We start from the raw sequence: 14472 nt of genomic DNA, 5'->3' as shown, positions 1-14472 counted from the left end.
CTAGGCAAACCTGGCTGACACGTGTAAATATATCTTTTCAATTCAGTTTGACAATTCACTCATGATATAAGGAACTTTAGCTGCTTTCAAAGTATTATCAGTACAAGACAGTTACAGTTGTAGTCTTGTTTTGATATTACAACTGTCTAAGGTTAGAAACCCAAATTAAAAAGAAAAAAAAAATTAGCTGTAGTCATATTTTCTTTTGGCAACACAATAAAGTCCTTATTGCTGAGCTGAAGTATACAAGTCTCAACCCTTTGTTCTCTTTGGTATTTCAAGGAATATTAAAATTTCAGCTACAGTAAGTGGTTGGAACATACATTGTCTCCTGTCTGAAAAGCTAATGTAGATCAGTCAAACCAGAGAGTGGCCATCTAATTCAACTGGCTTGTGCTGAACATCTTAAGAAATTCATCCACAGCTCAGATAAAGGAAGCACTTCTAAAATATATAACTGCTTTAAGGTCTCAGTGTTATTGCACAATTCTTTTTACAGGGCATTTTACAGGGTTTTTCTAGGTTCAGCTCCGAGGTCCAAAGATCCCATGGGGCTCTTCAATATGATGCTCTCTCCTTGGTCGACACTGCAGAGGTGTGTGGGGTTTTTCTTCCCAAACACAGCAGCTCCCTTCCAAGTTTTCTGGTCTTTTCATAAAGTCTCTATAAACATTCTCCAAATGTTTCATAAATTTAATCAAACTGTTATACAGCAATATAAGATCTCCAGAATAATCTCTTTGCCAGAGAGACAAAACTAGGTTTAACACAGATAGAAAGAAATACCACTATAGTAAACCTCTACATGCTATTCAACTACCTCTTCTATTCTTGTTTTTTTCAGGTTTTGATTACTTGTCTCTGTAATTTTGAGATGCCTGTATACTTCATTTCACTGAGCAGTTAACAAGCTGTTCCATCCATTCATTTCTCTTAAGTATATTACTTAGCTTGATCTTGAAGATTTTAACTCCCTTACTGTTCTTTCGTTCTTTATCTTGCTCAATACCCAATGCTACATTTGAAATCATTTTGCCTATTTGCTCAAGAGAACAGGGATAGCAATAAATGTCTTCCAACATTCCTCCTTCTTTTATTTGATATCTGCCTTTCTGATTAATAGCCTACTGTACATTTCTCATTGTTTTAGTAGATGAAAGGCTGCCTCAAACCTACCTTCATATGTTTTCTCTGGGACTTTAAAATCCGGGTTTTATACCACATTCAATACATGAATAAATATTAGTCATTTATGCTCATAAATTTATGCTCCTGTTAAAAATTAGTTGCCTATCAAAATCAAAGTGAGATTTCATAAGTAGCAATTTGCAAAAATACCACTATCAGGTACTTTATATCATTTTCCATCAGCAGAAAGCACCAATGTGGCACACTGGCATAAAGCAACCCACTTCAACCACTGCATATGTATGTGTAATTGAACAATATTTTTGTTACTAATTCTCTCTGAGATGTTTAATGCTTTGCTCTGAATTTCCACTAAAAATTCCCTCATTTCCTGATATACAATTATCATTTTGCCTCACATAGTTAAATTTAAGATGTGCAAGCAGACAGCCTGTTAGAACACAGGAGTACATCCTAAAGAATGACATCTGAAATTGAGTTACCAGTGAATGCTGAAATTGAGTTTTCAATGTGCAATGAGTAACAAGATTCAAGCCCTTGATTTAGGGTGCTCACTCTATTGACAAAATATGCTGCAAAGCCTGAAAAGGCTATCAGGAGCATGATGAGGAGGACAAAAAGAATCATTGGTTCACCCACACATGGTTCCAAGCTGAATGACAGGTTAACACACTTGAAGGAACAGGCAAAAGAGGAAAATCCTGTAATGAATTAGGATTTGAAAGCACTTGAAAGATACTAAGGTTCTTTGCATCAAAACTGAAACAAAGTAGCAGTAGGCCTCAGACATCTATTTCAGTTAAGAGCAAACCAGGCTTGTTATAACAGGATAAATTTCAAAATATTGGCCAGGACAATTTATCCAATCTTGAATATGGCCATAACTGTGTAAGATGGAAAGGATAGAAAGCATGCTGGTTTTATCTTGTGACTAAAGGTACAATATGAGCTGAAAGCAGGAATACCCGAAGAACCCACCGAAATCCCCCAAACTAGGGAGAATCAGACATGAGATACGGATGATATTGGTGATTCATGCCTAACCAACATACTGTTCCATGGCTGAGAGTTTGAAATGTAACTACGTTATTTTGCAGTAATGATGCATAGGTGATACTCGCCATTCTGCAAGAAGAAGCCATAAGTAATTAAATCAGTTTGATATTTTTTCCCTTTTCTCCACTCAGCTATGACCTCCCTCGTTCACTCAGTACACACACATAGTTCAACAAATTTTAAAACCAACACAAATGTAGGCATCTAACAGTCTACACCCATCACTGAGCTTCAGCTACCTCAGTTGGGAAAAAAAAAAAAATCAAAGGATAATAGAAACTCTCTCCCCCTTTTGGAAATGTTTCACAGTAAGAGAGTGAACCACACTGCTGCTTTAGACAATCACAGTGCATACAAAATCATGGTTTTCAAATGAGCAAACATGTCAAACAAACAAACAAAAAAGGATCAACATCTGTTACCAGGCTAAAGCCACGCCTTCCGCTTTCTAAGGTGATGAGACACTGCTCATTATTAAAATTATTCCTCAAGCACTACTTAATTGGCTAGTTTTCCAGCTGATGAAGTTCTACATGAATGTAATTGTTTCCTAATGAACAAAACAGGTAACATCTTCTAAAAACTTCCAGAGAGAACCCCATACAGGATCTGTACAAAAGAAATAGGCTGGGAGTTTTGTTTTACCAAGCCTAAAACCTTTCCTATTTTACCAGTCAGAATACACATTCATTCACTTATTTATCCTCTTGGAAAGTAAATTACTTCCTTGTAATATGGTGGGATGTTTCCCTTATCTCTTCATTAGCATTAGCATTAGCTTACGGAAATGAGTTACACACAATCTTTCTAAGCACTGGAGTGTCCTTCAGGTATAGAGACAACCACGTGTGCATTCCTCAGTGATCAGCAGCTCTTTAAGGCAGGTTCCAATGGTGGAGCTTCAGCATTGCAAAAATGAGTGCATGGTTAGTCATTGAGACAAAAATCCGTTATTCTGCTAGTCTCATTTTTGCTGTATACAGCATCCTGGCCACAGAACACATTGCCTTTTGAGAAATCATGTCATAAGATGGGATCAAAGGATGTCACAGCATGCAATGTTGTGATATATTGCACACAACAGCAATACTCTCAGTCAAAAAGAAAAAATTCATAATGTAACAATCTTGAGTACTGTCTACTTCAGCAACAGTATTAAAAGTGGACAGGGAATGGCCCACGGAAAGACAAATATCTTATTGCACCCATTTGAAAAATGCACCGTACCCAGATCAGTAAGCAAGGAGGCAAAAAACCACAGCTGGGCAGTCAAGCATAAAGTTACAATAAAATACTGTTTGAATATCATAAAATAATATACTCCCTAATTAGCAGAAAAGATGAGGGCTATTTTAGAGTGAATGTATAGTCAAATTAATGAAGTGTTAAGTATTCATGTTTCATTTCTACATAGACATAAATGGCTTTTATGGTGTCTGGAAATGAATCATTGATGTTGTCACCTGAAGTGTTCACTACTGGCTCAGCATGCAGACACACATGCAGCTTATACATCATCCCCTGCAACCTACACAAAGGTGATCCCAAACATAACTCTTGTTTCTTTTAACTGTGCAGTGGTAGAGTACTGAAAACTGTGGTTTTCCTCTGCAATTTTTTCAGACATGTAGTTTGCACAAAAGTTACTATAATTAAAATATGTCAGAACATCATCTCAAGCCAGGCTACTGATAGTTTCATCAGAATGACATAAGATAGGAATGGGTAGGCTATTAAAGTCTACAGTTTATCAGTAGGGGTTTGCTCCTTTGCCTTCTTACAATGCCTGTCACAAAGGCCAATACCTCACAAATTGCACATTGACCCTTATCTTTTCATCTTCTACTGCAGCCTCCATCTCAACACATTTGTCTGCTTCTCACTGCAATAGTAGCTCATGTAAACTATGCCAGACATATCAATTGACAGTTTGGCTGTGGTTGAGCTGAGGCACCAGAATTTAAAACCTAACAGGAAGGAGCTGCTTTAAGAGATGAACACATTTAGAGTCTTCATTGATTGGAATAAAATACTGCTTGATACCTCGTCTGGTACAAAGAGAAAGCACTATTGAAACTCTGAAATTTCACAAGGGGGAAAAAGGACCAAGAACAGCATTTTTTGAAGCCATTTGTCTTGGTGCCACTATAACACCGTTCAAAGATAAAACCAAAATACCAGGGACTGGCAGAGATACCAACAATAGGAGAACATCAGACTCAGGAGACTACTCAGAACTAACTTATCTAGCACAAGAATTAACATCTGTTATTTAGTCCTTTAATGCTACTTGAGTCAATGCCAATTTTGCATTGTCCTCAGGTCTTGTCATCACAATCTCTGGTCTCAGAATTGCTGGAAAAAAAAATTTTGTTCAAGCATAACCCTTGAACTGTAAATATCCATTGTAAATGAATCTTCCATTTCCTTGAAACTGTAGTGCCTTCTACCCTATCAATATTTGAGATTGTCTCCTACCATCTATGAAAGATTTCTAATCACATTCCTCCGTAACACTAAGCTGTCATTCCAGACAGGCACATTTTTACAACATGCCATTTTGGTTGTTTGTTACTATAGAACAGAATCAGTTATCATTTTCCACTTGCAGAGACTGGGCAGCTAGACATGTGCAGGCTGGAGGTATTGTCATTTTTTTCATGAACATGCTCATCAGTCACAGCTGATTTCAAATCTAGAGAAAAATCATCTTTACAGGATTCTCAGAGATAGTGACTCAAAGACATACACAGGCCTAAAATCCATCATGAAGGAACTACAAGGGCTGGAAGAATGTCCCTGGCTTTGTACATAACTAGACTATCATTTGACTTTGTGTATGACTACAAAATCATTTACGGGAAAGCTTATTGCATCAAGTCAGAAAATCCCAGAAAGAATGTTTTGTCACCTACATCTGCCATCTTCTCCTTGACTAGGACCAAATATCCCAAATTTTGACACTACAGTCAACAATCCTTAAGCCTTAAAAACATTATACCCATTTAGTTCCTGAAGTACTTTTTTAAAGGAAGTTCAGCCTATCATGACATACAATGGCTTCTCTATGTTAAAAAGGACAGCTAAGTGTTCAATTACAGACTGCACCTCCTCCTCACAATTAAGGTCACCGTTACGAGAATCTCAAGAAAGAACAACTGTATTCCCTACTTCATGTGCATGCTATGAGACCACTGACCCTGCAGTTCAGAAGGGAAGACTTCTATTAGTCTGTCTTCTCCAGCCCCCTGCCAGAAAAAAAGTAATGTCTACTGTAAATTTACAGGGTGACCTCTGATCACCTGGAACAAACACCCTTTGAACTAGTACTACTTCCTATTTGTGTGATACGTATTTTCATGTTCTATAAGTTGCCTATACTAAAGACAGTATACCAAAATCACTTATTGACAACACCAGAATACTGTATACCATATCCTTATCAAGGAAATCTAGCCATCATGCAAGCATGATGGATGGAATAAATCCCATAAGACTTTTTACAAAGGTTTTCGTGCTGACACTGTAACTCTGAAACTCACAGTGAATTTATTTTCAGAGTAGCCTCAGACTTGGCAGTCTTGATATGTACTTACTAGTACTTTTTCTTTTAAGAACTTATTTGTGTGAGGGAAGACTGTGGTATAGATCCTACACAATTAAATTCTTTTCTCAAACATCAGTAACAAACCCAAAGGAACAACTGCAGCCCAGGAATTAGATTGTTAATTGCACAATAATACTGTGTTTCCTTAATAGAGCAACTTCCATAACTATTTCAGAGCTCTCCTGTTAGAGCCCTCACACCTGAAATGCATCTGCCTACATCTCTCACCTATTATTCTCAGTACACCAAAGTCAGGGACAGAGTTTGGATAAGCAATCTTATCTTTTTCAGATCCCTTCTGTCGCCCTCAAGAGCAAACAGATAGCTAACTACGATGAGTAGGATCTACCCACAAAGAAATTCAAAGGAAAAGAAAGAAATACTCACTTTACAGTCACTGCTGCTCTTTGAGCTGTTCTGTGCATGAGGATGTTGGCTTGCCTTACGCTTCCACTGGCAGAGTACAGCTCTGGTCTTACCTGAGCTCTGAATGGCAGGTGGGAGCATGCCGTTCTGCATGGTTCAGGATAAAGTAAAGGCAGAGGCTATACATGCCTCTCTGTGGCCCTTCATGAATGTAAAAATTACTCCAGGTTTCTATGCAAAAGGTACAGACACACACATTCTGACGCACACGTAACAGCTTGAAGAGCAGGTTAGCTGTCCCGCTTCCTAGTACTAAACTGCCTTTTTCACAAACCTGGGAGCTATTGCCTTTATTTAATTAAACTATATGTTACTCATATTTACATAAACAAAAAAAATCATACTTTTTGTGTACAATGTTCCTCTCCATGCTCCAAAAACATTACTGAGGTTCATACCAACAAATGGCAACACAATCAATGACAAATGCAAAAAACTTCAGAAAAACATTTGCATCGAAAGAGCAGTACATCTAGCAGCTTAGTAATGCACAGCGTGTCCAACCTGGGAAACACCCTAAAAGTGAAAAAGAAAAAATAGTTCCATTACCTTAGAAGTCCTTATATCCCAAGCTTTAACCTCTGGGCTGAACCCTCCACAAATAAAAATATTTGACTCTGTAGGGTGGAACTTCAGAGCGCTGATCCTAAATTCATTTTTGCTGCTAAATATCTGCTTCCCTAAAATACAGTGAGAAGTGGAGATTAAAATTTGAGCAGAAAATATGTTATTCATTTCAACCTAGTTTCAAAAATATCAAGGTTGTCAAAGGTGAATATGTTTATATTAACACATTTCAAGTATCTGGGGCTACTCTGATTTACTGAAAACACAAGACTGAACTCACTAATTTCCATCCACATGAAATTGCTCCTGGTCATGGGCCTCTGCACCACTGACTGCTTCTTACTGAGACGAGAGAATAAGTGGTTTCACACACTAAGGAGAGGAGCTCCATCAAGGTCCCAGTTCAGTAAACATGCAGGACTAAATCTACAAATCTAATGATCTAATGTTTCCGTACAGAGAAGTCATAGTCTTTCTTTCAGTGGGATAAAAAAAAACTCAAACAGAATATTGTCTGTACAGAAATACCACGTCCCAAACGATACAACTCTTGAGTTGTTTATCTTTCTGTGAAGGTAGGAGTGTAACTTCATCTTGAAAGTAGGAAATAATTTGCATACCATCATACGCAGGCAATAGCTGTTCCCATGGATACACTGTTCCCAACATTTAATTGTGTACACTAATCTCTGCAGGATCCTGTGGTTAGTATCAATTGGTTTGTCGACACTTTCAAAGGCAACAGAATTCAGCTAGGTTAATTTATAGGACTTTTCCACAGTCCGCTGCTTCCTTTCAGCCTAACAAATTCGTGATATTAATGTATACTCACTGAAATACTATTTTTGGAACAGCAGCATGAATCAAGATAAATACATTTACTTGGTTTCACAATTTCAACTGTGCTTTATATTCTACATATCACATCTAAAGATCTACATTAAATAAAGTTACTGCTTTAAGCCACAGTGAAGAAGGCACTGCAGAAATCAAAAAGAACTCTTAAAACACTATGACAAAAAGCTTCTTACAATATTCATTAATCTACATTTTCAGCAAGCAAGAGTTGTCTTAAGATAGGCTGCTTAAACAACTGAAAATACTTTGAGCTAAAAACATTAGTGATGGATGCAAATACTTACTGTTAGGTAAACAATACAGCAAAACATTCATATAGTTTTTTTATGCTTATTTTATGAACTGGAGCCAATGTATTTGATTTCATCATCAGTTCCATTTTCCCTGTCTGCTGAACTCAACTTACACAGTCAAGAGGCTAAGACTTGTCAAATAATTTATTTCTTCATTTTAAAGAAAAGAAGAGAGAGATTTTACTTCATCTTATGTGCTCAGGGTCAGGGAAAATAGATTGCAGGGAGCGTAAGGGAGGGGTGAGTGTTGTTCTGTGTGAAAAGGAGTTTTCATAGTTTTTTTTGTTATTTTTAATGGTTTCTCCACAAGATCTAAAGGGCCTCTATGTCACTACTGAGTGAAAGACTTAATTTACTCCATAAGTTTCTTCCCCAAAAGAGAAAAACATCACAACAACAGCAGAGGTTCTCTCTACAAGTCATATGCAACAGTGACCATCTCTCACCATGGGAGCTTTCAGTACCCCAACAGCTATAGAAGGAAAAAAAAGACTCCACTGGGAAGGAAGAAAGTATTACAATTATCAGTTATGGGAGCAACAAGATATTGCTCTCATCTACACCACCACCAGGCATCATTTGTAGGCTTTAGAAAAGCCACATACACGTGCATCTTACTCTCATCCACAGCACTTGAGAAAAATACTGAATTTCCCCATGGAGGCTCACTAGTTAGTTTAATAGCAGTTTGCTCCCAAGGAATTTGGTTCCTACTAGAACCTAGTTTAATAAACACTCCGGAAGTATAATCAACAAGTTTTTAATGGTACTGCAGCCAGAAATTAGCAAAACTGCAGCGTACCTGTACTATTCCTGTCAAACAGCTTCACAAAGGACGCATCAAGGCAGTCATAATCCTCCATAAAGCGTATTGTCCAAATGGCATTAGACGTATAAATAAGTGATCCAGTGGAACTCATAATCTAACCTTCCGACAAACATTAATTCTTTAACTGACTTTACTGAGATCTGTTTTTACCTCCACAAGACTTCTGAAAACTGCTTCTCTTATAATTCATACATTTTCCTTGCCACTGTGCTCTCTAGCTTAAGACATGACAAAGTCAGGTAAGACACAACCAACAAAGATGGGCACTAAATTCAAGATGCATTTCATTTACTAACTGCAAGACTTGTTACCTTTTCCACAGAAAGAAGATTGATTTAACATAATTTGATATTAATTATTCCACCTTTCAGTCTCATCCCCAGCTACTTCCAAGTAATCAAATCATTTGCTCAATATTTTCTCCAGAAACTAAAATCCTCTAATTCCCTACTCCATCTCCCCCTATTTTAAAGATAGAAGTAGGCACCGTGTTTGCCCTATTTCTAGAGTCTGTTATTTATCCAAAAAGCTCTCAGTGACAGTCACTAATAGAATTACACTGTAATGATCTCAGTGCTATGTATTCTACATTAGTGTAATAATAAATAAAATTCATGCAAACAACTTGAGCATCTTGTTCACCTCTATACTCTCTAACCTTCTTCCTTGTCCTATTTTAAGCTGGTACCTTACTGCTTGATGCAGATAGTAACCATGTCAGATTTTTGACTGGTCTGAGGAGCAATCATGACACATTAATATTAAAAACTCAGGCTCTCCAATTAATACTTGGAAATACAGCGCGCTTCCTCATTCTCTCCTCACTCTCAAAGTGAAATTAAATCAACTGTCTGTTTTTAGAAGCTCAGGTAAGCTGAAGAGTTTGGCGTTAGTAGATGTATACATGAATTTGATTCTACTGCCATGTCATGGAAAATGAGAAAAAGGATGGAATGCAGAAAAGAAGAGCATGGGAACAAAGCAGCAGCAGATAACATACTCAAAAGGGGAGTATCAGAACAGTACAGCAAGGAAACTCTCTCATTGCTAGAACCGAAAGTTATGTACAATATACAGAATTTAAATCAGGCTGCTTGCCATACAAACATGTCCGAACCCAGCAAAATGAACTTTCCTAACATTTATATGAATACTTCCCTTAAACCGTATTAGGACTGCAAGGCTGAAGTGCTGAGGCACATTCTTTACACAGTTATGAAACCTCTATCACTGTAAATCTTTCAGAACTTCAGAAATTTAGGAAAAATATCCACCTGAGAGATGGAACAGATCAGTGTGGAAGGTGATGTAGGACAAAATAGCTCATGCAATTCAGTACGTTAAAACAATGAAGCCAACTCTTAGCCCCATTCCATACAAACTTTAGTGTATTTTACTACTATGAGCAGAATTTGCTGCTTCCCACACTGTAACCATGCTGTGACAGAACCTAGACCTATGGATTGGGAAATTCAGCTTTAGTGTTTGCTGGAGATCCTGCTCCACCTTTCTGGCAGTCAGTATTTACAATTACGTATATTTTTGTCTACAGTTACTCGGTTTATTAACATTAAACACATTCAACTTCTCAGTCTTATTTTATATATTGCAAAAGATGCCCTCTGAGCAGAAGACTCCCTTATGCATAATAGAGTACAACACGTGTAAATCAGCAAGCTTGTATATACCTTTATTTTGTATATATTTATTGCATTTTAGTTCTTAAATGCAGTGTAACAAAGATTCAACCAACTCATAGGCTGTAGAAAATTACATCTTCTGAAAATCTATTTGTCTAATTGAAGGAAAACCCATACCACATATCATTTTCCTGTATGAGAGGTTGTTATTCTGAAGCAGAAAGCAAATGTTTCCCTCAATCTTTAATTTTCACAATTTCAGTAACAATATCTAAGACATCTTTGCAGTGCATTTTATATTCTTAAAGTGCTTTAATTCAATCCTTCATTCATTAAAGGCTCGCCAGTAACATACACAGTATGAAAAAAAATCATTAAAAAGATATTGAATATATGTTTCTGCTCCTTTAGGCTGCAGCCTGCTGTGAAACTGCTCAACTATGAAATCAAGTATTTTAAAGGCTTTTTAACTTTGTGAATTTTTCACAGAATATCAGCAGTTATTGAGCACAGGATGCTTCTTTAACAGTGTTTAGTGGTCCTCAGCTTCACACCCCTACCTGCATAATCCAAAAACATTTGCTTCCTTACACTAATCTGGAAAGAAAAGCAAAGCTTAAGACTTACAAGGACATGAGAGTAGTCCTGCTAAGCAGAATGGATTTCCCTACCGGCTTACAAAAAGACATGAGACAATATATTAAAAAAAAAAATCTCATTACAGTTACAATCTCTCTCACACACAACAGTGAGAAGAAAATTAGATTGATCAGACATAATTTGGTCTTAACAAATAGATGCTGGCTGTCACTTATCCATTTTACCTTGCTGTGCTTACAAATTGCTGTATTATTTTTCCAGGAACTGAAGTTATACTGACTATATGTGTTTCCTGATTTTTTCCCCTACATAGTCACAAGTTTCGGGCATGCAAAGGTGCTTGAAATTTTAAATCATTTTATCTTTTACACTTGAAAATGTCTCCAAAATAAACACTTTTCTCTCTTCTTATTACAAGGACTTCACACTAGTGAGTATAAAAAGTAAAATGCTGTTACCTCCTAGCTGGAGAGTGACCACTAAACTATGTTCAACATATTACTTAAAGCTGCTGAATTTTGGGAGGAATCTTGTGACCTCACATCAAAGATGCCTATATGCATTCAAAAGAAAAAAATAAAATTATAAAAAAAGAAAAATCAACCAACTGGGCTTTTTTCTGAGGTGTCATATAAAACTTTCATGCATAATAAAACCACATACTGTCTACATAGTACTGGGAGAGAAGGGGAGGAACAGGAGAAAGTCACAGCTCTCCTGAGATGATGCTTATGTACGAGCACTAGAAATCCTTTGTGAATAAATACAATTGTATTAACAATAATAATGTTATAAGACTAGGAAATTAGAATATAAAATAAAGTATAGAAAAGCAAATTTGGAGCATCCTCTTGGAGGTACAAAATGTTCCATTAAGAAATTCTCAAAATAATGTAAAATAAAACAGGCTAAAAAAAACCCAAACCACATTTAAGTGACCACATTACATATAATCTGAACTTTCCTTCAAAACCAGCAGCTTAATTTCAGTATCCTGGCCATGGTAATGTGAAAACTTTCAAAATAATGAGGAATTTAAATTCCCCATTATAACTCTGAGGATGTTATATTTGAAATCAAACTCAGTCCATGAAATAAAATACAACTGCAGCATTTGGCAATGTAGGAAATGTGCCAAAATTTCTTGGAACATTCCCTCTGTCATAATATTAAAGTATCTACAATATGCAGATAGTATCAACCCAGCCACTGTTCTGCCTATGTTATTGTACCAATTCATTTTGACTAATGAAAAAAACACTGATGAATAAAACATACATTCTAAAAATAAAATAGTTATAAATAAATTTTAAAAATACAATTACCCTTCTGAAGTTGGTAGAGCATCTCCATTACACCTGGACGTAACGAAGTTAAATGTCAAATGTACTTGACCTAGAACTGTTTTAAAAGCAATTTCTTTTTCAGTGATCTCTGAATACAGCACCACTTACTACCCTGTAAATAACAGTGTCTGAACTATCACTAGTGGAAAATGACTGTGAGCGTGGTGTTAGTAGAGATGAAAAAAAACAGGGAGTCTCACTGGTTCAGACTGCTGCATTATTATCACATTTGTGAAACCTTTCAAAAAGCTTTATTTTTATAAAGAAATAATGCATATTCAATGGTCGGTACTGGGACCAGTACTATTCAATATATTCATTAATGACTCGGATGAGGGAATAAAGTGCACTGTCAGCAAGTTCGCTGATGACGCAAAACTGGGAGGAATGGCTGACACACCAGAAGGCTGCGCAGCTATTCAGAGAGACCTAGACAGGCTGGAGAGTTGGGCGGGGAGAAATTTAATGAAATATAACAAGGGCAAGTGTAGAGTCCTGCATCTGGGCAAGAACAACCCCATGTACCAGTACAAGTTGGGGACAGACCTGTTGGAGAGCAGCGTAGGGGAAAGGGACCTGGGGGTCCTAGTGGACAACAGGATGACCATGAGCCAGCAATGTGCCCTTGTGGCCAAGAAGGCCAATGGCATCCTGGGGTGTATTAGAAGGGGTGTGGTTAGTAGGTCAAGAGAGGTTCTCCTCCCCCTCTGCTCTGCCCTGGTGAGGCTGCATCTGGAATATTGTGTCCAGTTCTGGGCCCCTCAGTTCAAGAAGGACAGGGAACTGCTAGAGAGAGTCCAGCGCAGAGCCACGAAGATGATTAAGGGAGTGGAACATCTCCCTTATGAGGAGAGGCTGAGGGAGCTGGGTCTCTTTAGCTTGGAGAAAAGGAGACTGAGGGGTGACCTCATTAATGTTTATAAATATGTAAAGGGCAAGTGTCATGAGGATGGAGCCAAGCTCTTCTCAGTGACATCCATTGACTGCAGACCTCCCTGTGATGGAGGTCAGCTCTGCATATTGGGTGCAAGCTGGAACACAGGAGGTTCTGCATAAATATGAGGAAAATCTTCTTTACAGTGGGGGTAACTGAACACTGGAACAGGCTGCCCAGACAGGTTGTGGAGTCTCCTTCTCTGGAGACATTCAAAACCTGCCTGGACGCGTTCCTGTGTGATATGATCTAGGTAATCCTACTGTGACAGGGGGATTGGACTAGATGATCTTTCGAGGTCCCTTCCAATCCCTAACATTCTGTGATTCTGTAATGTATATAAAATAGGACAATAAAAAAATACTAACCAGTAATCTTTATAGGCAGCTCAGCTGCAGTTTTTGGATCTACTAATATTTATGAAACCCTATATTGCAGTACTGAACTTGCCTCATGCAAACTGTAGCCACAGAACCACTCACATGAATGACACATGAATAACCTTGAGCTCCTTAAACATTTTATGCGTATTTTGGATCAGAACCATACTCTGAATATGTACAGCAGTTTTCAAGAAAACCATATTTGTGGAGAGTCTTAGCTTGACATCCTGGTGTTAGGACAATGGATGACCCCTTAAGGTAATAAATAACAATCTATAAAAAAAAGAATTTAGAAAAAGAAGACTTGTACAACAGCATCTATGTTCACCAAACCTGGACAAATGAACTCCTTGAACCCCAATCATTTGAATTCTTCTCTTTCCCTGCTGTTCATCGCAGCATCAACAAATCATGTGGGTTGGACTTCCAGGGGTCATCTAGTCCAAATCCCTAGTCAAAGTAGGTCCAGCTGCAGCAGGTTACTTAGGGCTCTGTCCACTGAAGTTCTGAGTATCTCTAAGTACAGAGACTCCACAGCCTCTGTTTTACTGTTTACAGTTTCCTGTGTCCCTACATTTGTCCTTTGCCTCTCATCCTTTCACTGTGCATCTCTGAGAAAAACCAGGTATTATCTTCTCTATGTACTAGGTAAACACTTGCTAACCTGGCCCGGGATGAAGTTGACCTTCTTTGCTGCAAGAGAACACTGCTGATTCATATTCAGTGCCAGGACCCCCAGGTATTTTTCTGCAAAGCTGCTTTCTAGCCAGTTTAGCACCAGCCT

At 37.7% G+C, this 14472-nt stretch overlaps 1 protein-coding gene across 1 annotated transcript in view; it reads right to left on the bottom strand.

Annotated features, from left to right (window-relative positions):
- WDR25 (WD repeat domain 25) overlaps positions 1-14472 on the bottom strand; it is a 65796-nt gene that overhangs the window by 11232 nt on the left and 40092 nt on the right. Inside the window, exon 4 of the mRNA XM_068399010.1 lies at positions 6788-6918. Within this exon, the coding sequence (XP_068255111.1) occupies positions 6788-6918 (131 nt within the window). The remainder of the gene's footprint in view (positions 1-6787; positions 6919-14472) is intronic.

The sequence above is a fragment of the Nyctibius grandis genome, chromosome 4, assembly GCF_013368605.1.
Source record: "Nyctibius grandis isolate bNycGra1 chromosome 4, bNycGra1.pri, whole genome shotgun sequence".
NCBI lineage: Eukaryota > Metazoa > Chordata > Aves > Nyctibiiformes > Nyctibiidae > Nyctibius > Nyctibius grandis.
This window is presented reverse-complemented; position numbering and strand designations above follow the sequence as displayed.